Source organism: Sipha flava, unplaced genomic scaffold, assembly GCF_003268045.1.
Source record: "Sipha flava isolate LNK unplaced genomic scaffold, YSA_version1 248_pilon_pilon, whole genome shotgun sequence".
Classification (NCBI taxonomy): Eukaryota; Metazoa; Arthropoda; class Insecta; order Hemiptera; family Aphididae; genus Sipha; species Sipha flava.
In genome coordinates, this window is record NW_020272897.1 from 336,137 (window position 1) to 360,617 (window position 24,481).

At 29.3% G+C, this 24,481-nt stretch overlaps 1 protein-coding gene across 3 annotated transcripts in view; it reads right to left on the minus strand.

Moving 5' to 3' along the window:
- The window catches only part of LOC112684291 (triple functional domain protein), a 91,261-nt gene that overhangs the window by 28,082 nt on the left and 38,698 nt on the right, over nucleotides 1–24,481 (minus strand). For all 3 annotated transcript variants that reach the window (XM_025555724.1, XM_025555722.1, XM_025555723.1), the window contains exons 13-26: nucleotides 18,781–18,972; nucleotides 18,426–18,598; nucleotides 17,500–17,671; nucleotides 16,468–16,635; nucleotides 16,215–16,397; nucleotides 16,028–16,147; nucleotides 15,770–15,961; nucleotides 15,238–15,684; nucleotides 14,945–15,144; nucleotides 14,716–14,880; nucleotides 13,883–14,630; nucleotides 13,569–13,810; nucleotides 13,420–13,495; nucleotides 3,132–3,348 (exon numbers count right to left, since the gene is read on the minus strand). In XM_025555724.1, the coding sequence (XP_025411509.1) occupies nucleotides 3,132–3,348; nucleotides 13,420–13,495; nucleotides 13,569–13,810; nucleotides 13,883–14,630; nucleotides 14,716–14,880; nucleotides 14,945–15,144; nucleotides 15,238–15,684; nucleotides 15,770–15,961; nucleotides 16,028–16,147; nucleotides 16,215–16,397; nucleotides 16,468–16,635; nucleotides 17,500–17,671; nucleotides 18,426–18,598; nucleotides 18,781–18,972 (3,295 nt within the window). The remainder of the gene's footprint in view (nucleotides 1–3,131; nucleotides 3,349–13,419; nucleotides 13,496–13,568; nucleotides 13,811–13,882; nucleotides 14,631–14,715; nucleotides 14,881–14,944; nucleotides 15,145–15,237; nucleotides 15,685–15,769; nucleotides 15,962–16,027; nucleotides 16,148–16,214; nucleotides 16,398–16,467; nucleotides 16,636–17,499; nucleotides 17,672–18,425; nucleotides 18,599–18,780; nucleotides 18,973–24,481) is intronic.

Here is a 24,481-nt window from a genome sequence, read left to right on the forward strand (position 1 = left end):
GTGTGTGTGTGTGTGTGTGTGTGTGTGTGTGTGTGTGTGTGTGTGTGCTTTAAAACCGAAGGAAAGCCCCGTGTACACGGAAATGGAATGAAAATCAAGTAATTTGATTCAGTTTAGTGTTAAAAATTGAGAAAATTATGTGTGTCATATTGGGAGCTAGAAATAAGACCATACAGCTTTTAAAAATATAAGAATTTTTTTAAAAGCAACTCTTTCACCCGTTTTCTTTTTTTGTAATTCTTCTTTTTAATTATCTGTAATATGGTTACTACAACTACTATAGCCGAACACATGATACCGTGATACAGGCACCATATTAAAAATAAAACATATTTAATAATTAGCTCTCAAAAGTTTAGTGAGTTTTAAAAAACGTTGACTCTTGTAGAAAACGTATAAAATAACTAAAGACTGTTTCGCGTAATGTGTGGATAACTCAGTACAAGAATAAAACGGTCAGTGTAAATCGAAGCATTTATGGTAAATAGTGATTAAACGATGTATAAACAAAATTTATTAACGTACAGTTTTGTTCGAACAATGTACACCAACAAAATACCGATAATGTATGGCCACTTTTATGACACGACGTCGAAATGCGTAGAGGCAAGAATAGATATATAGATAGATATATAATGTCATTGCATTTATTCTATTATATCTAAATTAAATATGCATAATGTACATCACGTGGAGCAGAATCCAACTGAAATTTCGAAACTGAAAAATGGAATTTTTTGTATACAAAAAAAAAAAAAAAATCGAAATAAAATGCAAACAAAATAAAATATTTCACTAAATCATTTTCTTAAGATTCATACCGGAGACTTAAAATGCCTAAATAATTGGTTTATTTTTAATATCATTAAAAATTATGAAATATAATCGACTTCAATTAAATTAATTAAATAATCTAATGTAAATAAAAATGTAAATTATGAGAATATTTGCAAAGCAAAAATATGAAATTTTTCAAATCGAAAACAAATCAGACGGTATTATCGAAGAGAAACCAATGATAATCAAACTATTTCAAATAAGTTACCTTTTATACGATAAAACTGGCTAACATTAAAATCATTTTGTCTGAATGTTTTCACTCTTTTACGGTTAAAATATTTAAAACTATAATTTAAACACGTTAAGTTACCACATTTATGACTTTTATTTGATCGATTAACAACGTAAACGTAAACTATTGAATACATTTGATGATATTGATATTAAGGCTACAAATTCACACAATATTCAGCACACGACGAACGAAAATTTCTGTTCTTATCAGCAGTATTCTATAATGCTATATTTGGAATGTATGGAATTTTAATTCATATATACATTATTTACAAATATACTGATTATCACTTTATCAGCTTTGAAATACATATGAATATAATTGTAAGCCGTAGTTCTACTGAAAACAATTTACAACTGCTAAATTTATGATTAACTTTTTTTTTGAATTTGAACTAAATTCATAATTTTACTATCAGTGTTACAACTAACATGCTTAAAACGATATCAGTTGTAATTGTTGAAGGATTGACTATGACATATTTGGCAGAATATACAAGGTATGTATAATGATTATACTTACATTTCAGTCAAAGTTAAAGCGTGGGAACAATTTAATTTAATAATATTCTAATAATAATATAGTATTTATAAATTTATATAACGTAGGTATTTAATGTAAAAACATTTTACTAATTTTAAAATTATTTTTCTAATTATAATATTTTAATAAATGAAATTAATTTTTTATGAAATAGTTATAATTATTTATTTATTGATCACTTGGGTGTAACCCATTTTATACCAATAAAATTTAATAAAACAAAATTAACACTACGAACCAGTGTCAGAATATAAAAAATACTATATACTTCTACACAGTACAGTGAACATTTTTATACTATTGTCAGTACAGTTTTGATATGCCGGAGAGATCCATTAAAAGACAAAAAAAAAAAAAACAATAATTTTTCATAATATAACGATGAATTCAGAAAAACAAATTTTTTGTCGCAACCAGAAAATAATAATAGAAACAAAATAATAACCTAACCTAATGAAATAGGGACGAAATAGCAATAGAGAATTTTTTTAAGCTTGTTTCCTTTTTTGGACGAAAATGTGACCATGTAGCACTAACTATTGCTAATTGGAAATAACTTCACGCTTTACTAATATTATTAAACAGAAAGAAGAAAAATGATTTCACACGGTAATGTTTAACATGCATATAAATGTATCAATATTAGATTGGGGGTTAAAAACGAATGAAGTGGTAATTTGGTATACATTTCGTGAAGTATATATTAAAATAAGAATCCACTATTTTATTGAATTAACGTTAAATCTTTAATCAATGTAATGCGCACAGTCGTGTTGAGCAATCACGCACGTATTTTATAAATTAAAAAGGACCTATATAAATCGAGTTGAAATTAATGATAGTAAAAAAATTCACATAGAGAATAATTATTATTGAAAAAAAAATGTTGTTTCTGATATGTAACAAATGGAATGCGTACGTCGAGTTAGAATTACATTTTATAAAAGACATTGATAATAATAAATTAATAACATAATATAATATTTTATACATTTATGTATTATTAAACGGTAACTAACAAAACCGTTTCCTCTATTCGAATATATTTGACAAGATTTTTTTGACGCATTTATATGTTTAACGGAAAGTAGTAGTAGTAACAATAATGTTAACTGTCATAGATAAATCATGTGAGCTATATTCAGTAATTAGTAACCAGTCTCATTAAATTAAAATATTGTACATACGATTTCCGCCTCGGGCATAAATGAGTCGCTTAAGTGTTTTCATCTGATTAGACATGGCATACAGCTCAAGGACACGTTCGCATTGTTAAAAAATATTATAAAAAAAAAATTTAAAAAAATGCAAAACTCCCACATGATATATACATACATGTAATACATAATCGTGGTGATGACAGAATAATTTTTAAATTTTTAAAAAGTTATTTCCTTTCGTAACCTATAGTGTATATACTTTTGATTACATTGCCAGAATTAAGTTCATCCAAATACTGTATTGAATGAGTCTTATGACAATAATAGAAATTAGCTTTTTTTTTCGTTCTTACCTGAAGCCAGTGGTGATTTGAGCGATGGTGGTTGTTTAAGAACGATATGGGGCACCATGCCTTCGGTACAGTCGGACGGTACACGCACTAGGACCATTTCACTTATACCACCGTAACAGTCTAAGAGTTCCACTTGCTGACCCTTGGTAACAGACACCTGGCCGGCGGTTGTCGCTGTGAAGTCCGCTATCACCCACGTCATCTCCACACCGGAATTCTGTAAAGGTAGAAAGAAAAATTATAAATTAATAACAAAACAGTGAATTATATTATTTATTTATACCAACATATGTTAAATGACGTAATCGTAGCGATATTAAAAACTAGGAGTTTCAGGTGTATGTGTGTGTGTGTGTGTGTGTGTATAATAATTTATAACGCATAAAAATGTAACCTCGGGTCCGAAAATATTAATGCGATCGTACCAGGTAAAATGTTATAAAAGATGAAAAAAAAAACAAAAACGAAAAAATACTAATAATAATGTGAAATAGATCGAAAGAATTATGGTTTTGTGTGATCAAAGGACCTGCGCGAGAGACGGGTCAAGTGCATATACGAGACACTTATATGCACCTTATATACACCTATATACACTATATACACTATATACACCTATATACACTTATATACACCTATATGCAAACTTCATAATATTTGCCACGAGTGAGTATCTATATCTATTCACTACAAAAAAGCTTGATTTAGTGTCATTTATTTACACATACGCCGTCATTCTATAAGACTATAAAAAGAATAATTACAGGGAACAAAATTACTATTAAAAAATGAACAGATTGCGTTGAATTATTGTGTACGTAGCTAGGAATATGCAATTGTATAATATATACATCAATTAAAATGCACGCTAATACCTAACACTAATCAATGGCATTTTCGCTGATTTCAATATATTATACATAACCTAATAAGCGCGGGGGTAACTAGATGTATGTAAATATAATATTGTATGCGGTAATTATACGGTGACGGTAGCGTTCCTCGAAAGATACGAGAATTAACATAACGGTTAAATCCGTAACTGCTGCAGTACATATGCATTTTCACGCTCATTAATTTTTTATTGTAAAATTGTTGTTCACATACAACACTTTTCCGTTATTTTAAAATTCATAAGATAACCAATGATGACACCACTGTGGCATTATATAGCAGTCTCATTTCACTATCGTAGTAAGAACAATTTAAGTATATAATAATGCCCTCCTAAGCATTTAAATACATTGGTATAAATAACATTCATACATAAATATATACAAGAATAAAATGAACTTAAAGCGTATGAAACATTATGCTTAACGGAAGTAACTATAGGTTACTTTACATACTTTTACTATAAGTTTACTAGGTTAGGTTAAAACATATTGTGTATACACTTTCTAGATGTCATTCGCACTGTTTAGAGGAGGTTGCAGTATAATATTATTATAAAGTTTATTTAACAGGAAAAATTTAAAATTAAACAAATTTTTTAAGCTTCTTTTATTTAAAAAGTAATAAAATATTCATATAGCATGTCTCGAGGGGTAAACTTTTTCTTTAGAGGTAAAAACATAAAAATGTTACCAATCAGTTTCACAACTTGAAGCTTTCAATCAAATTACAAACAAAACCTGATGCACGTACATTGCATGTACATATTATAAAGCGAACTGTATAAAATATTTATTACATAATTGTATATTCTTGTTGTTTTAAAATTTTAAATGTCAAGTTTTCCCGCCTTTGAATTAAGTGTGTACCATTTTCGAGCGATGCGTTGCGTATCCGCAGCCATCGTCAGCGACGGCGATAAGCTTCCGTGTGCGACCGGCCGGGTACGTAATCGCATTGTAATCATCACACGTAAACGTTTTCAAAATGTATTGGTTATGTTTTAGTAAAAGTTTAGGTCGTGTTGACTCAGTGCCACAAAGTTTCCTAATTTCTCGTGTTTCAGTTTTAGTGCGATGGCACTAAGAAATGTTATCTTCATTTTGGTGTCCGGCGACCATAGCCTTCGTGGTAAATGTCGTCGGCACCATATTTTCCGCCGTCCTTATATCTCCGTGGTGTGCACATAACGATCCATTTTCGTCATTGTTAGCAGTCGATTTCTTATGAAAACCACTTTGTCTCGGGTTCTGTTTTCGTTTGACCGTGTGGTATTTATCGTTCCAGCAACTATTGTCTCACATTATTAAATAGTATTAGTTTTTTAGGCATCTACCGGCGGCCGTCATTGTGAGTAACGTGGTTTTGAATTATGCTATGTTTCGCTGCAGACACGTGAATTCATCTTCGTCGGAGACTGTGCTCTGGTGGTCGCACTTACCAAGTGTTGTGACTTTTGTTTTTATTTATTTTATACACTGCGATGTGCCGTCGTAGGCAATTGTTAAGGTCACAGTGCTGGTGCGGTCGCATGTAATTAAATCCACCATCGAACGCAATCACACGTGAGTATTGGTTGACCATGTCTGTTCTTATTGTGTAAAGGCCGACGGACCTTGCCATCGAAAGCAAATTACATAATTTTATTGTATGTATATTTTGCCCATAAGTTTATGCGATGTTCAACTAATTCTATTGAGTCCTTACGGAGACAATTATTTATATTTATGTTGATTGATGTTATTTTTAATACTGTTTCCGATTGTATTTTAAGTAATTACGTAAATGTGATTACGTCTACTACCTGATGTATGTGGGATGTAGAATGTAGAATTGTCGATTAAAATGTCTGTGGAATGGTTCTACACCGTTCGTAGTTCGAGATTCGTCTTATGAATATCCTGATTATAACATAGGATTACATTTTGATTCGGGAAACATTTATGTTTCAAGAACGTAGTCGAAAAATGATAAATCTAACGTCTTACAATCTGATATTAATTGTATAAAGGTATCTTATACTTCTTCTGGGGGTAAATACGACAAACCAAAAAAACTTTTAAACCAATTCCCAATATTGGAGTTTTCGTTATTAAACTCAAGTAATTTGTTACTTTGAATGTGCCGAAACCAACTTTGAGCTAAATTAAAAACAAAAGCTACAATTTTACAATAGGGATAAAGATTTAATAAAGCATTTTGTGCAGATATCTCAAAATCTACATGGAACTCTTTAATATTTAGTACTTGGTTAAGCGTATGAGCACAACGATCCTGAATTGTTATCCACATTGTGTTATATATTGAAACTGACTTACTCTTCAAAATACAAAAAATTACCGGCATATAAAAATGATTTTGGCCATCTGTCTACCGAGATAAAATATAATTATTGTCGTGTGCGCAAACCAGTAATATATTAAATATAACCGTGTGCCCAAACAAGTTCCTATTTTTCAGGTAAAAATTTTAGATTGTGCGCAAACGAGTTGCAATCGAAATGAGTTCATAGTCTCATGCATACTGCAATTTATTAATTTCAATTATTTATTATTATTCATACCTTTAGTTTTATTTAAAATATACAGTCCATTTATACCTTTAACTGATTTGCTTATTTATTATTATTTTTTACTCATTCTAATTAAAAAAACTGACGAACAAGATTTCCTCCTACTGTTGAGATAGGCACTTGCCGCGCCGAAACTTGTGTTATATTCTATATACGAATAGCCGCACTATTTTTTAGGCCACATGTTTTATAAACATAAATAAACACACACACACACACACACACACATATATATATGTAATTATTAGTTGATAATCAATTGTAACTATTTAATAAAATAATTTTAATTTATGAATAAATGGTTATGACTATAATTTATAAGTACTGAAATATGACATGAATTTTTAGTTTTAGCTTAGGTTGTTGAAGTTAGCAGTAGAGCAATTACGGAGTATAATGTGTGTGTCTTAACTCTCCTTCTCAATAGATGTTAGAAGAAAAACTGTATTTTTTTTATTAAGTTTATTGTTCAACACGCGTGGATGATTTTTATAAAACCGAATACAGTTGAATAATACGGGTATATTTCATACGTTATTGATTCAATTTTATTTTATTGAAAGATAAATACAGATCAATATATATGTATACGAACCTCGATGCAGCTAATACAACTGACACAATTTGTTTAGTATATTTAATATATTAAACAACTACGGAAATCCATCATATATATATATATATATATATATCAATAGTATTAAGTTACTGTACATTATGATTTTCAAAATAATTACAGTCATTATATTATTATATTACACAGTTCAAAATATCATTATGGTCGATTGCCAATATTATGTCTTTTTTTTTTAGCAAACCTATTAATTATATCGAAAACACTTTTATACCATTGAAAAAATTAATTTTCGAAAAATTATAAAAATAACATTTCAAATTTTAGTTGTTTACCAATCATAAAACACAATATAAAATGCTGTTTTTGCGAGGAATTAAGTAACAAAAGAAACCCTATTTAAACGATACTAAAGAAAAACGGGATTTTTCTGTAGAATTGAATTTCTTTACAATTACAATTAAAATTTTAGATTAAGATTTTTTACTTAAACTATACAATAAATAAACATATTTCATACATTTCATTTCTAACAATATATTAATGGTGTCAAATAATGTAAATAATTCTAATATCACTTATCTAATTATTTTGCTGAAAAATAAAAGTTGAATTCCAAAGCTTAGAAATCTCATATAAAAATGTATTATATATGTTTTGCATACATACATACAATTTTGGGACTCTCCCATACATGCGAGTTCGCGAAAATTATTTAAAAAAATTTAAAACATAACCTATTGTATAACATTTCCAACAATTTACTCCTCATTTATTCTAATGTTATAATTTAAAATATGTAACACATTAAATTAAATCATATAAGTATGATTTTCTACGCAATTTCGATTACTATGTTTCATATTATATTTCAAAGTTAATGGATACCACTATATCGTTGTATAAACAATAAATTTGTTATCTACCCTACTAAAAAGTTATACAGAATAAAAATAACATTAACATTATGAAACTAACATGATAAGGTTTCATATTTTCAATATGAAATCCACAGGTTTAAATATAACACTGTAGTTTGTATAATACTTTTATTTACTAATAAGTACATTTGATAAAATGTAATTTTCTATTATCATATCATATATTTTTTCTTTTTATTCATTTTTATGTTAATAACTATAATCAAACAATTTCTATATAATTTCTTCGAGAATTTAAGGCCGTATTTTAAAATTAACATTTCATGCATTACTGTATTTTAAAGATAATACACCTATTCAAAACGCAGAATAAATAATGCTATAATAATATAGAACCTATAATAACTAATATAAAATAATAACTAATGATTCAAATTTATGATTATTGTAGACTTAGTAAATAGATCGGTGCTTAACATGAACTAAGATAAATTTCATTGTTTATAAAATTTTAAATTTTAAAAACCCTTTGAAATTACAAGTAGTTTTCTATGTGTCAATCGAATAATGAAATAGAAGTACGAATATAATAATTTCATTCCAGAAAGCGTCAATTACTTGCTTCACCGATTGAAAAATCAACGAAACCATTAACATGCTCTAACTTCAAAAATGAAATACTATAGCTTAATATGAAAATAACGTTTTACAGTTAAACAATTTTTAATAATCGATGTAATTGCCATTACCGTGATAACAATTTCAGTACAACATAAAAGCCAAATAATGACGCATAAAATAATAGTAACAACAAGGGAATCACATAAATTCTCGCAGTATATGATTAAAAAAAAGTTTATTCATAGATAATATACACAGGATGTACGCCATAAATGTTTTAAGACATAAAACGGCGAATCGTTAAAAAAATGAACAAAAAGCACGCGATTATCATGTGATCTGAGCGCACGTTTTTTGTAATTATAACACACCCAAAACGCTTTTTTCGATCAAAACAATGCTATAAATGTATATTATACTACTAAATAAGATGAAACGACTGAAATGATGTCGCATAAATAATGAGAGTCAGTCATTTACGAACGCACTGATAACAATGGTAAAATAAATTACGAAAAACAAATTAAACAAACACGAGTTAAAAAAGAAACGAGTTAAAGATGCGTTTTCGAGATCAGGTGAACGCGATAAGCGATCGTATACACTCGATCGTAACAACGTTGGTGGTGTTACTATGTACGTGCACCACAGTTCTACGAGTACCTGTGTGGCGGCTGAGGATCGCGAGGCAGTCGGACGGTGTCTGTAGGAGCCAGGCGTGTCGATGGTGTGTTGCCGGGCGAGCGCGGCGGCCGCGTTGGACGTGCTCGTCTGCCTGAACCACGGCAACGAGATCTTGCGCCGGTGCGATTTGTCTGCGGCCACCACTTGGGTGTCGGTGAGACGAGACGCGGCGGCGGCGACGCCGATGGCCGGACGTTGCGGCGGCAGCAGCGACGGCATTTTAGACGGCGGCGACGGTACGTTCGTCACGCCGGCCACCGTCGACACGTCGGCGCGGCGGCCACCACCGGAGCTCGGTGCTGCCATCGACCAGAGCGACTCGCCATCGACTGGCGGCGCTCGCCGGCTGGATGCCTGCTCGTTGCTCGATCACTCACCACCACCGTCGCCGCCGCCACCGAGTCTTTTACGCTGTGCGCGTGTGCTTGCGTAGTGTGCGTGCGTGCGTGGTGTGCGTGGTGTACGTGTATGAACCAGGTATATAGTATAGTCACGGCACGGCGAGGGTTGGTAAAGAGAAGGTGAGTTGAGGGGCGCTCCGGTCGCGCGAATGCTGTAGTAACTCGCGCGCGGAACGATAGGGCCGAGGAAAAAACCGCCCCACACGACCTACCCACCGACGGAGCGGATTATCCTTATCTAAAAACCGTTCGTCGCCGTCGCCACCGCCACTGACCCCTCTTGGTACGCCCAACATTATCCCATATCGCTCGAGCGCCGCCACTTTCGTCTACGCGCGCACAATAATAATAATATATCGTCGTGCGATTATACGATCATATCTATATAATATGTATATAACTATACGGCATTTCTATACGTGTATAAATATAACTGTACCACATTTTACTTTTACAACGTTTCCTCCTCCTCCTCAACCCGGTTGTAACAGAGTTCCACGAGACTTTAGCAAAAAGACTTGCGCGTGTGATGTCCAACGTATATCGTGTCATACGATTGCCGAGAGGATAGTAACGCCAAATACATTGTCGGACTCGTTCATTACACAACAACAATAATAATAATAATAAAAACTACGGAAAAGTCGCACGATCGTACCTACTCCCGTTTCCCTAGAGGGGCTCGCCGAAATACGTGTTACGAGCGGACGACACTCGTATACACGACGCATTCGGTGGCCATACCGATCGATTACCGTCGTACATATATACACTATGTGCGGCAGAAGTCGGCCGCCGGTTTATCGCCAGCGCATATATTATACACGTTAATATGCATATTTTATGTCGTCCGTCGACCAGAAATTACCGCAACAATTTCTAACGGTTTACATACATAAGTCCGTCTAACGTAATACGCAAACGCGCGCATGCACGACCTAAAAGCGTAAGCAAAGGATGCGCGTGCACGACCACGCACGAGGTATGCCGCATAATGTTTTCACGAATAATTATTTATTTAGTCGATTTATAAATCGAGAGGGTACTACACACGCCCTCGATTTTTACGATACTTTGACTCGCTTAAGATTCGTATACATAGTAAACGGTCTTAAGTATAATACGTAAGTCACAACACAACGACCAACGTTTTTCCGATAGCACATAATAGGCACACATCTATTCATTATACCTATACTATAGACTGTTTAAAGCATTTCGAAACTTTTCCTATAATGTAAAAACACTGAAGCCGATCCACGGACGAAAAAAAAAATTGTAGACCACATTTTTGAATTCAAATTCAAAGTCAACCTATAACCTATATTATCGATTTACTATTATAAAAAAAAGAAAAAGGAATTTTAACACATTTTGTCAATTATAATTTTATACATGTTTTCGCTTTGTGCATTAAGAACTGATAATTTCATCAAAATATGTTAGGTCGAACAAAAAATAAATATGATTACCTCATCAAATTTATGCTTCTTTATCACAATTTCATTATAACATTATGTAAATTATGGTATCGATTTTCTCAGCCTTTGTGAACATGTTTTAGGTAGAATTTCAGTCTTTTCGATTGTAGTTGGTCGTACAATATAAATATTTAATAATATATAATTCATGGCTAATCAACTATAGAATGAGACTCGTCGACGATAAGAAGTCTTATAATGTAAATAAAAAATAATTACTAATTATGAATGCATTATGCTAGTAGCGTTGAATTTTTATTTCCCCAATAACTTTATCTTTAAATTTAATCAAAATATATAAAACAACAAAAAAAATATCTACTAATCCCAATCCTACAATACTATTATTAGATTTAAAATCAAACGTTTAAGATAGGAACTTATCTAACCAAAGTCATACACACTGAATAGGAAAAAAAATATGGTTCGGTGTTGAACTATATTAAGCATTACTATTCATTAAAATTTAACTAAACACAAGCTTCAACTAAATATTATTACCAGTTACTGCCATTTCAATTCATCAAACGCAAAATTCAACTAAAAAAAAATGCCCAATTATAGACATTTTATTGAGTAATCACGACATATGGAGTTATCTAATCGGCCTCTATGTACTATATCAAACACCAACAATATATTATTGTAAAATCAAAGAAATTCGAATACGATGAAAGTCCATTAGTAGTTAACTATTTAGCTGTAGGTATATTGTACACTTCAATACATATTCTTATTTAATACATTTCTAGCCAGCTAATAAAAACAATGGATTAATTTCTCTAAAAACGTTTTAAGAACCGACCAATTTTCATTGACATTTAGACATATTTGTAAACAATGGATTTTAATAATTTCACCTGGGTAAACATTAATTAATACCTATACTCCAATTTAAGTTGATTGACCAAATGCCAATATAATTTTACCTACACATTTTTAGCAGATGACGAAATATTAGATTTTGGCATGAACCCATGATACACATTTACGCATAGCAAGTCCAAGATTATGGCGTAACTGTTCAGTTCAGGTTGAGAAGTTTAGGACACTAAACGGTCAAACATTCTTCAAATATACGTTTTCATTAATTTGATGTTTCCTTAGCTTTGAAAAAAAATATATGATAATATGTTGAACCCGATTTTTCAACCAGAACATTTAACCTTAACCCAAAACTGTTTATGCCAAAATCGTTTCTACGTCAATTTGTTCCTTAGCATGTTTGTGCCAAAAGCCAATTTGTTTTTGCCGTAAACAGCTGGAATGTCTTCTTTGGGATAGTCATCAGTTGTCATTACTCATAAATAATTGATGGAAAATAAATATTTTTTAAATTTTAATATAGTTTGAATATCTTAAAAAAAAAATTTAAAAAACTGGTGTTATAATAATTATAATAATAATTATTATTATGGATTTTTCTACAAAATTTAAATAAATATATATGTACCTCAAGATACATTAAAAATCAACCCGATTCCAAATAAATAAAAAAACAAAAATATAATTTGAATCTGTTGGATTTACAGATATTTAGAAACATTTTATAAATTGTAAGTACTTATACAGTACAGTTAAATTTCTCATAGGTATTTAGGTACAGTAGAAAAGGAGTCACTAAGAAACTAAAAGATTTATCGTTTGTGATGAATTTCAATAAATTTATGTGCATCTAAATCATTTAGTTATAATTTAAATAGTAAAATTAATAATTAGGACCTTATTTTTTTTTAAATTTTAAATAAGCCAAGTACTTTCAATACATGTTTTAAATTTATTTTATAAATATTATAACATAAATAATACTAAATATAAATATTGAGAATTCATAAAATTGAATAGTTGTTAGTGAATATTATACGGTTCATCATTACTCAAGTTAGGTTATTATTTAACACACATAACTAAATTCAATACTCAACAATGTGCAATAAATAAAAGTAACTTTAAAATATCACAGGAAAAATGATATTGAATTGTATAACAAGTGTTTTAAGTTTCAAGAAAATTCAATGAATAATATTAAGTTAGTTGATATATTTTCTCTATGATGAACCCATTTGCTACATTAGCTACAGTATCTATATACATACAGTATATATATATATGTATACAGTATGTGAATTAAAAGTGTTGGCTACTTATATGTTTATTAATAAAATGTACTTGGTACATACCTTGTCTGAATCGGTGGTATTTCCTGATCCAAATGAAGCTAATGAACCTCGATCTAGATTTTCTTCTTCCAAATCTCTAAATAATTATAATAAATAAATTACAGTCTATGGCAATTCGAGATAAAAAAAATAATAAAAATAACACAAACCGGCTGCATCGCTGACTTTCTGGTTTAAGTTTTGCAGGACTCTTAGGCATATACATGCGCAAAGCTGAATTGAAATATGTCTCTTGAATAACTTCTCTGAGTTTTTTAACCCATGTTTGTTTTCCTTCTAAAGTAGATGCTTTTAATACAATACGGTAATCTGAAATTGGTGCACGACCAGTCCATACGGCAAATTTACACTCATCTCCTTCAATATGTTCAGTTACACCTAGTTCTGAGGTCTAAAATAAAAGTAATAAGTAATAATTGGTATTGAGTCAAATCAAGACAAAATCAATAAATTATATAATTACCATGAGTTTGTTTTTGTATAAATACTTCACTTTAGGATTGTTTGAATTATCTTTTACGTGTTTAGCAAACACTAAGTATAACTCAAATAGAAAACAATGTCTTTCCCGACTTTTACGCAATAGGTGATGTCTTGAGTCTGACACATACAATGTATCTTGCACTACTACATCCCCTAGTTCATCAGTAGAAATATCACATCCTTCTAAGAGGGATAAATGCAAAGCATCATTAGCTTTTCTAGGTACACTTAACATAACATCCAAGCCATCTTTAATTTCCCCTTGCCCTTCTTTACAACACGATTGAAGATCTTTTAACAATAACTGGTATTTAGTAATTCTTTGCACAGGTTTTATTAGGTAAGCAGCAATAGGATGATCTATGTTGTATTTCTTTTGGAGTTCTTCAAAAACACCACCACAAGAACCTGAATGCTGCACTAATATGGCATTAGATTCTGGTTTGTTTTTACAATATTTCACGTACATATCAAATTTCTGAGCCCATGTAACAAAACAATGTCCTACGTCTTCTGGCATAGTTTCATATTTTTCTAGTTCTTTAATAAATACATCTCGATGAAAATTACGTATGTCTTCGATGTTACCAAACAAAATGTCAATTCTACCATGGAGACCAATTGGAACATTTTGAAGAGCACGAATTTCATCTAAGTAGGCTTTAATGCAAACATCCAAGTCTTTAACGTATGTTCGTTCAGTTTGGAGAAGTTCAGCCATAATGAATCTAAACAAACAGGTATAATACATAAATAATAATATAAAAATACTCTTTTTAAATGTAATAATGAAATAAACATATGTTTACTTACTCTTTACGTCTAGCTGACCTTCTCTTTTCTTCGTTTAATTCTTTCAAATCTTTAGATGATGATTCTTTGACTTTTTGTTCTAAATTAGGATCTGAGTTTCTATCAATTGATAAATCACGTGTATCAACATGCTCTTGTATGCCCAAACTCTTTTCTAACTCAAGTCTATACATATAAAATTAAAATTGATTATCTGATAATAAAATAGTTTTTTTTTATAGTTGCATACCTATATTTATCCATTCTAGAACTAAAATGTTTGTATGTATTATCAACAGCAGCCACCCATTGTTTTATAGCATTTGCATGAGCATGACCTTTTTCTACTAAATTATCTGCCAACTGTATTAACAATTTAACTTTCTCACGTGTTTCTTTGGCCGATGTTTTAAACTCGTTATGTTCATGAAGTAAATGTCTTGTTTCATCCTATGTACAAACAAAAATATAATAATAATGATAATAAAAACAACAATAATGTATAAGTTATAATTAATAATTACTTATTTTGAATTTACAAACCTGTGTGGCACCAACAGTAGTATGGGTATTTAAATACTGTTCACCAGCGTTATGTATCCATTCCATAGCTTGTTTGGCTGATTTGTCAAACAACACAAATTGTTGACACTGATCAAGTCGTTTCTTCCTTTGTGACCAATGATCAAGTACTTTATTTTCTTGACCAGATAATTTTTCTAGAATATTCTTAACCCGTGCTTCTGATGCTGTATCCACACTAGCCATGGATTGATTAGCACAGCTGTAATACTGCAAACTACGATTGGTGTACTTCAGAAAAGTTTCAGCTGTGCGCCTAGCCAATGTGCATGCTTTTAAAAAAGCTTCTTTTTGTTCTTGATGTTTAGTACAAAGTTGTCCTAATTTATCTGCTTCAATGGTACCACCACCACACCAATCTTCTTCACGGCGATATTCTCGTTCAAGACTATCCATTACTGAGCATACCTAACACAAACATGTCCAGTTTTAGATATTTTTGTATGACAAATGTATATGTTAAAACATAAATATATACAAATAAAATTTATACCTGTTCAGCAGTTTTGTAAAAATTGAGACTAGCGGTAACTAATTTGTGTCGTTCTTCAGCACATGTAACTAACTGCTGCCACCGTTTAGTAACTTCTACAGCCATTTCTTTAACTGTTGTTGAATCATAATGATTGGCTGCTACAAGAGATTCAGCTAACTGTTTTACTTGAACAGCAGCAGAGTGAGTTTTCTGTGGGTAAATAATTATGATTGAATAAAGAAATGTAAAAAAAAAACAATTAAAATAAGTATTTACTTCAATTGCAACTTGAAATTGTTCATGTTCTTTTTTAAGAATTTCTGCATCTACTAAACAGTTGGGAATAGTGAAATTTGCTGATAACATTGATTCACCATTTCTAATCCAACTTATCACCTATAAGGTAGTTGAAGTAAATATTATAATAGACATTGTAAGTATTTAAAATCAAACATATTTATACTTGTGATGCATCATTATTAAATTGACATAATTGAACAGCTTGATCAAGTCGGCTACGTTTGATTTCAGATAATTCCACTAAATCCATGTGACGTTCATGTAAAAACTCGAGTAACACTTGCACTCTGGTTTGAGCAGTGTACTGACTATCGGCCATAACACCGACTCCAGATTTATCCAAAACCTTAAAATACATACAACAAGTTACAAATTTGTATAGATTGACATTTGAACATAGTTAATATAATAATTACCTGAGCCAGTTGTTCTCCTTGTTCTAGTGCTTGATAAACAGCTGATTGCATCTGTGAAACTGAATCATTATGGCGAGATAATCGTGACTCGGCTTCCGATAATGTATTAATTACTTCATTTTGATTTCGTTCTAATTCATTAGCCCAAAGTTCCAACTGTGATGATACCTGAATGACATAAATAAAAAGAAAGTTAAATACCAACACAAATTACAGTTGATAACTAAATAATTTTTTATTTACATAAATCAATTCTAATAAGATAAAAGAATATAAATATAATTGTAAAGGCTATGGAAAATTTGGGAATAAACTTTTTGTTATCATATAAAACTGACAATGAATTTTAAATTTCAAGTATTACAGCCAGTGTCCCAGTTATAGCACTAAAATTAGAATTGGCTAAAAACCATAGAAAATCAAAACAAATTGAATTTCCTAAACATAATATTATTATCTGCAAGAACTTGAGAAAGAAATTCAAATTTTTTACTAATATTCAACAACTTCTCAAATAAGAATACATTTATTTTTTACAATTATATCATACTATTATTTATATTAATTTAAATGTAAAATAAGTTCTAAAATAACTTTCAATGACATAAATAATATAATTTTAAATACCTATAAAAAACTATATATATATAGTTAAATATTTAATACTAGTAAACAAACTAACAAATCTTAATTTCTTTCTTTTTTTTTTACATTTTCTGCAATACAATTCACAAATGTACAAAATAATAAGTATTAATTATACCAACAATAAAAGCAATTTTATGTTTGGTAATATAAAATAATTATTTAAACATTCATTTATAAATATAGATGGTACCTACACATTTAAAAAACACATAATTTAGAATAATTATTGTAATAAAAATAGATGATTAAACACATTAAATGTATATAATAGATAATATATAATAATAAAAATTGTGTTAATAAATAACAATAATGCATATTCCTTTCATAAATATTTTTTAAAACAATTATAAAACAATTTCTTTTAAATGTTATAATTCTTACCTCAAGTGCATCTCTTTCAAAAATACGTAGCCTCAAACATAAATCTAACTTCAATTTTCTAGTTGCCCATAGTTGTTCTAATTCTAAACGTTGTTTATTCAGTCGCTCAAGTGCAGCATCTACTGCAGCCACTGATCCAGTGGGATCCATTTCTGCAGTTACACCTCCACTTCTATAAACAAACAAAAAAAAATTAATTTTTAATACAATTATTACAATATTAACATTTTTATCACGAACTGAAATTCGACAAATTCATTTCTAGTAATTTTATAGTTATTTTTTGCACAGTTAATTTTGTACTTTACTGTAGTACTATTGGAAAGAGTAATTGATTTTTGCTTTTTAAACATTTTTTTTTTATATATCAAATAATTTAAAGATTAGTATATACAACGTACAAACATGAGAAGAGAATAATAACTACAAGTGATTGGGTTAAGAATATAGTAAATGTTATGAGATGATTACGATAATGAAAATAATAAGCTGTGTAAATACGATTAATAAAACTAAAAAGAAGGAATAGATAAGAACACATGATAAAGAAGACGTCGATTCATAGAGTTTTTAAACCAATCTCAAAAATAATAAATTAAGCCATTCAATCCATTTCATTCAATCATCCAATCAGCCATTTCATTCAATCTACTGATCGGGTCGTTTCATATTAGGCTATTTTAAAACTTTTGTTTTCACGCCGTACGAATTTAATTAAGAAGACGAAAAACATGAGATGAGCTGAGCTTGTAAAATAATTAAATAAAAATAACACAGATTACACTGTGTGTAAACCAGTAATAATAATAATCTCTAATGCAATAAGTCGACATTTAACACGGTACGATTAATGTACACGTGTATTATGCAATATTTAAATGTATAAATATATTATACTACAACTCTATTTGACCATTTCCGCCTACCTTAGTTCTTGTAATAAGGCCTCTCCTTCAGTTATTGTCGAATGACATGCATCCAAACACGAATCCCGTTGGTGGCTGACTTGTTCAAGAGCTCTTTCTGTGCCTTCAAGAGTGTCCGCGGCTTCGTCACACCCGTCGGTTTCAGCTCTGAGTTCATCGAGCCAACCCTGGAGCTACAAAATACACAAAAAAAATTAGAAACAAGATTTTATATGATATACGACAAAAACATGTTTATATTATACGGACCAGTACTAAGTACAATACGTACAGATTCGAATACACGTTGATCGAAATTTTTAAATGCTAAAATAAAATACAAATACCTGACCTAAACTACGATTTTTTTTTTTACCTCGGACTGATGTGTATAGAAATTCACAGCTCTCTGTAAACGTCTTCTTCTAGCCTGAACACGAGCCGCAAAAGCGGCCACATGACTTTCGAGCTCGGCGGCTACCGAGCAAATGTCAGACGCGTCACATTCGCCAGTCTGAGACAATTCTTCCGCCGCCGTCAAAAGTTTCTCTGCGTTTGTGTACGTGTTCTGAAAAAGTAAAGACATAAAAATTACGATTGTTATAATTACTATTTTTGAGTGTACAAGATTTATTTGTCGCACTACCTAGTAGAATAATACATAACATAAGTTTTTTATTTAATATGAAGGTATTGACGTCGCACATAAATATTAACGGAAAGTAACGTTATAATAGACATTGATGTCTTTTTCGTTTTAAAGCTGAACGCGAATTATACATAAATTTCATTATGAAACAAATTACTGTAATTAAAAATAATTCAAATACAACGTAATCGGTGATGCGTGTATGTAATAGTTGCAATTCTTTGTTTGATGAATATAACTAAATTATTTAATTCAATATAAAATGTACGTATTATACACCAGTTGTAGCAACTGAAAACTGAAAATCCCAGCATTTAAAAATAAAGAGATGCAGGATAAAAATATTTTCATATTTTATGTAACATTATTTTTTCAGATACATATTATTGTCAAATATATTTTAAATAACTAAGTTAGTATTATTTTATTAAATAATATTTAATGGTAAAACACTAACAATATTAGTTCGTATTTAAATAAAATATATATATATATATATACAGGTAAAAAATTACTTATATTTTTCTATACATAATTTTGTAACATATTTTAATTAATTTTTATTTCACCAACTCACGGAAATCAATATAACATGGAGAAACTTGTGTATAATATATATATTTTCAAAGATGATTAGTACCTACATAAAGAATGTTGACGTATTTAAAGTACATTATGTTATCTTACTGATCCTCAAGTATAGATAAATTTCATAATAACTAACAGTAGAGCTATAATATATTTAGATAAAATTAACACAAAATGTAAATACAAGTGTCACAACGATAAGTATATATGATTAAAATAGATATACATATAAACCAATGTTACGAAACAGAATATAGTAAATAATTTGAGAAATAGATATACATGGTACCATAGGCGCAACTAGGGGGGGGGGCACAATAAGGTTTTTAGCACCATTGAGTTCAAATAAAGCACTCCTGTTTTTTTTTTTAGATCTAGACCAGGGTCGGCAACCTTTTGAACCACGCGGGCCATATTTTTTTTCATATGTTTATCAAGAACCACATTAAAAAAAAAAGTTTACATATGATATATACTAATAATTGTATTGCTATTATATTTTATTATTTTTACATAGAAATATGAGTGTAAAAAATACGAATATAACTGAAAAAAATTGCTTCTAAGAAAAAATTTAATTTTTCGACAAATTAAACATAATGGCTTACCTTTGTTTTCAATGAAAAAATATAAATCAACCCAAGAATTATTAAAAAAACGATATTCATCGCAAATTTTTCTTTATAGTCGCCATAATGTTTGGATTTACTTGTAAAATGAAACTATTACAAACGCAAACTGTCACACACATACGGGCATAATACTAATTGCTACAAACGCAAAGTAACTATGACCATAGATTAAATATATTAGATATATATATATATATATATATATTAAATACAAGGATTAAATATATTTTAAATTATATTTTAAATATATATAAGTATATTTAATTTAATAATAAAAAAGTAATTCGAAAATTATTACATATAATTTGTATTACGTACATAGTTTTGATCTAAAAACAAATTTAAAGATTGTTAATCGTATTTAATAATTTATTATAAAGACTAATAATGGCGACTGACCTAAAAACTAAGAACACAATTAAAAATGAGTGTTATTTTTTTATTAGTATAATTTTCTATAGATGAACATTTTAAAATAATATAAAAATACAGCATTCATTAAACTTTACCATACATGTACACAACATGCAAATATACTATACGTGCATACGTGTATTGCAGAAAAAATATAAGTATAAGATAATAACATGTAAGACATAAATAATATATATATACGCATCATAATAAGTGTATTCATAGACAAATTAAATATTGTTCTTAAAAAATAACGTGATGAATGGAAAGAAATACGCCAAATACTACTATTATTATTACTAACTACTATTCTCACATTGTTATATTAACCTTCTCAATAATTAGAGGAATAGGTACAAGCAAAATATTCATCATTAAATCGGGTAACCGAAAGAAAAAAAAGCATACACGCACTGAATATACATAGCGCATAATACTGACATTATTCACACTAATATATTATTTTACGACCGAATGCAACATGTATGACAAAGTTCATTTATATCGTATAGTTTAGAAGAATGTATACTTATTCCTATCGAGTACGTACACTCCTAAATAAGGACCTCGGCCTTCAACATCTAAAATTTTTTTTTTTTTTTGCTTTCTCTCAATTTTATAATATAATACTCGATTTCAAGTTTCAACAGACGCAGGATAACTATTTGGCGACTCTAATCACACTGGATAATAAAAGCAAATAGTACAACGCTTCTGTATGTTGGACATTAGTCAGACTAATATTATGCACATGTTTCATATTACTATACAGTTGATCCATTCGCACAATTAATATGCATATCTTACTATTATATCATATATAAATATAACATTTTCGTATCAAATGCGACAACCGATATTTCAAAACATAACGGTTCTTAGATTTCATATGTTTCAACTCCTACACAATATGCGTGTAATTCAGCTAATACTATTATAGGAACTTAATAAACCAACAATAAATATAATAATATTGTTTTCTAAAAATTATCATATACATGCTCTACGTCACGCACACTAAATAAACAATATGACTTGGATAATCTTAAATAAAAAGTTCAATATTAACTCGTATGCAAAATAGTTCAATTTTATATATATATATATATATATATGTTTGCATTATTTTTTTTTTTGATAAAATATTTTAAATTCCAAACTTTTGAATGTTTTAAATTGCAAGAAATACGAATTTAAAAATTATTTTTACTAAAATATGTTTTAAATAATATATATATTTTTTTCGAATATTTTTAATTAAAAACTGAAACGGAAAACTTTTACTTAAAGATTGGCAACCAACGCAAAAATAAATTGAAGTCAAATAAAAACCATTTGTTTGAAACGATTTGTAGTCGACAAAACAAAATAATATACAATTCAATTATTTATTCGTAGTAAAAACTTATCGAATAAATACAATGCATATGAAGTACGCAAATGTTACAAATAAAATGTGTATTTATAAAATTATACATTTTAAATTAATTATAATGTTAGCCAATTTTTATAAAAAAAATAATCCTTACAGTCAACTACACCCAAAACTTAACGGAAATCATTTTACATCTCGTTTATATAATATGTATGATACCTAATTTACAATGTTCACATGGCGCATGATTTAAGAATAATCAGTGAATTATCACTTTATCGATTTTAAACATAATATATACCACCTACTCAATATCGCAACTACACTAATTTGGGCTCATGTGTAAATAAAATAAATGTCCCCCCCCCCGCGCCCGGACTCTGTAGGTAGACATCAATTATAACCAAATTATTTTGAATTTCAATTAAATAGGCTACAGAAGAAACTGATATATAGTAATATGTACAAAACAAAATAAATCAATTATAGTTCAATTTCCATTAATAATTATTATTAAAAAATGGAATAATTATTACTAAAAAATGGTTTTATTTTCTTGCTTTCTATATAATTTTCAAATATTATCATTGGGCCTTATTATAGGCTGGGACCATGAGACCATGTGTTTGACACAAGCAACACACCCGGTTATTGCGGCACTGCAACTACTATAAAAATTAATAAAGAATAGGACTACAAACGTCTTAGAGTAGAAATAACTATCTAAATACATTTTCTGACAAGTTAAAAAAAAAATGTGCATCTAGTAGCGTTTTATTTGTTGACGATGTAATTTTATTTCGCTTGAAAACTATAATCTATCAACAACACGATTTAAATACAGACGTTATAGTTCGCCGAATACGCGATACGTGTCGGAAGGCATATATTACAGATCTCCTACGTTATTCCTAGCTTCCATAAAATTCCATATTTTTTAAACTATTCAATAATAAATCTCACATCCAATGCGCTTATTTGTAGCAACTCAATTCCAACCGGACCTAGACAAAACCTTTTAATAAATAAATGCGATCTGCCTAAAACACACGTGTACGCAAAAATGGAATACAACCATTTTATTCTTGTAATAATTACGGAATATTTCTGTATTGCGACACAATATTTATTATACAATAAGCAAATTAATGAAAAATCCAGTTATCCTCAGACATACATGTGAATTAATGAAAAGTCAATACAAATAAATTTAATTTATCATATAATGAATATTAATTGTTATAACTAAACTATGTAGATGCTTATGAAAAGATAAAGAGTTCTTTTATATTGAAATCTTGTATTCTTCATAATTCACTTAAGCGTCAATATCATCTGGAGCCACATGTAAATTATTTCTACCCAGAAAACTGTTGGTAACCTATGATCCAACACTATAAAATGTATTTCCATCAAATTATTTTTATCTTCCTTTTTTATCAGAATTTGTAGCATGGTCTAGATTATTTTGCATTTTTCATCAGGAGATCACATAAATGTTAGATAAATCAAATGTAACAATAATACTAAGTATTTTTGAATAAAATAAATTCAACTGATACTCAAATGTACCGTCTAAAGAAAAAAACAAATTAATTATTACTTATTATACTCTTATTTTAATAGTATTAAAAAAATTTAATTATACTTATTTCATTCGATACATTAGATCAAAGTTTCCCAACCAGGGTGCCGCGGCACCCTAGGGTACCTCAAACTTAAATTTAGGGTGCCGCAAAAATATTTGAAATATATACTTATTTTTAAACGCCTTCATGAAAAATATTACACTGTGAGTAATAAAACAGACTATACTCTTTGTCTATAGTATAAAACCTATTGTATATAATTAATTAGGTATATACAATATAAATTATTGTATTAATTATATAACACATATAATTTTTACATAGTAATACTGAGATGTTCAATTTATTTTAATTTTCATACTGGTTCGATTACTATAGATTTGATGTGAACTGTTTTAAAGTTATTTACGGTGAAATACTTGTGACTTTATCTTATCTTAATTGTTTATTAATGCTAAATAAAGCCGAAGTTACAAAATATAAATTTAAATATACGATATATTACTATTTCGTATTTAGTATAAACTATAAAGTATAGGGCATAGGCTATAGGGTGCCTCCAGATTTTTAGAAAATAATAAAGGGTGCCGTCAAAAAAGGTTGGGAACCTCTGAATTAGATATATTATAAATCCATAAAATGTAAATCTTTATAATAAATTTAGAAAAAATTGCATGAAGTCGATGAGTTGTATAAGACTAAAAAAAAAAGATTTTGTGTTTTGTAAATCATTTCATATCAATATCATTAAAATATTATGAAACATATTATCAAAAAACTATGATTACAAACCTTTTTACAGAGAATTTCAAAATGTATTTTAATAAAAT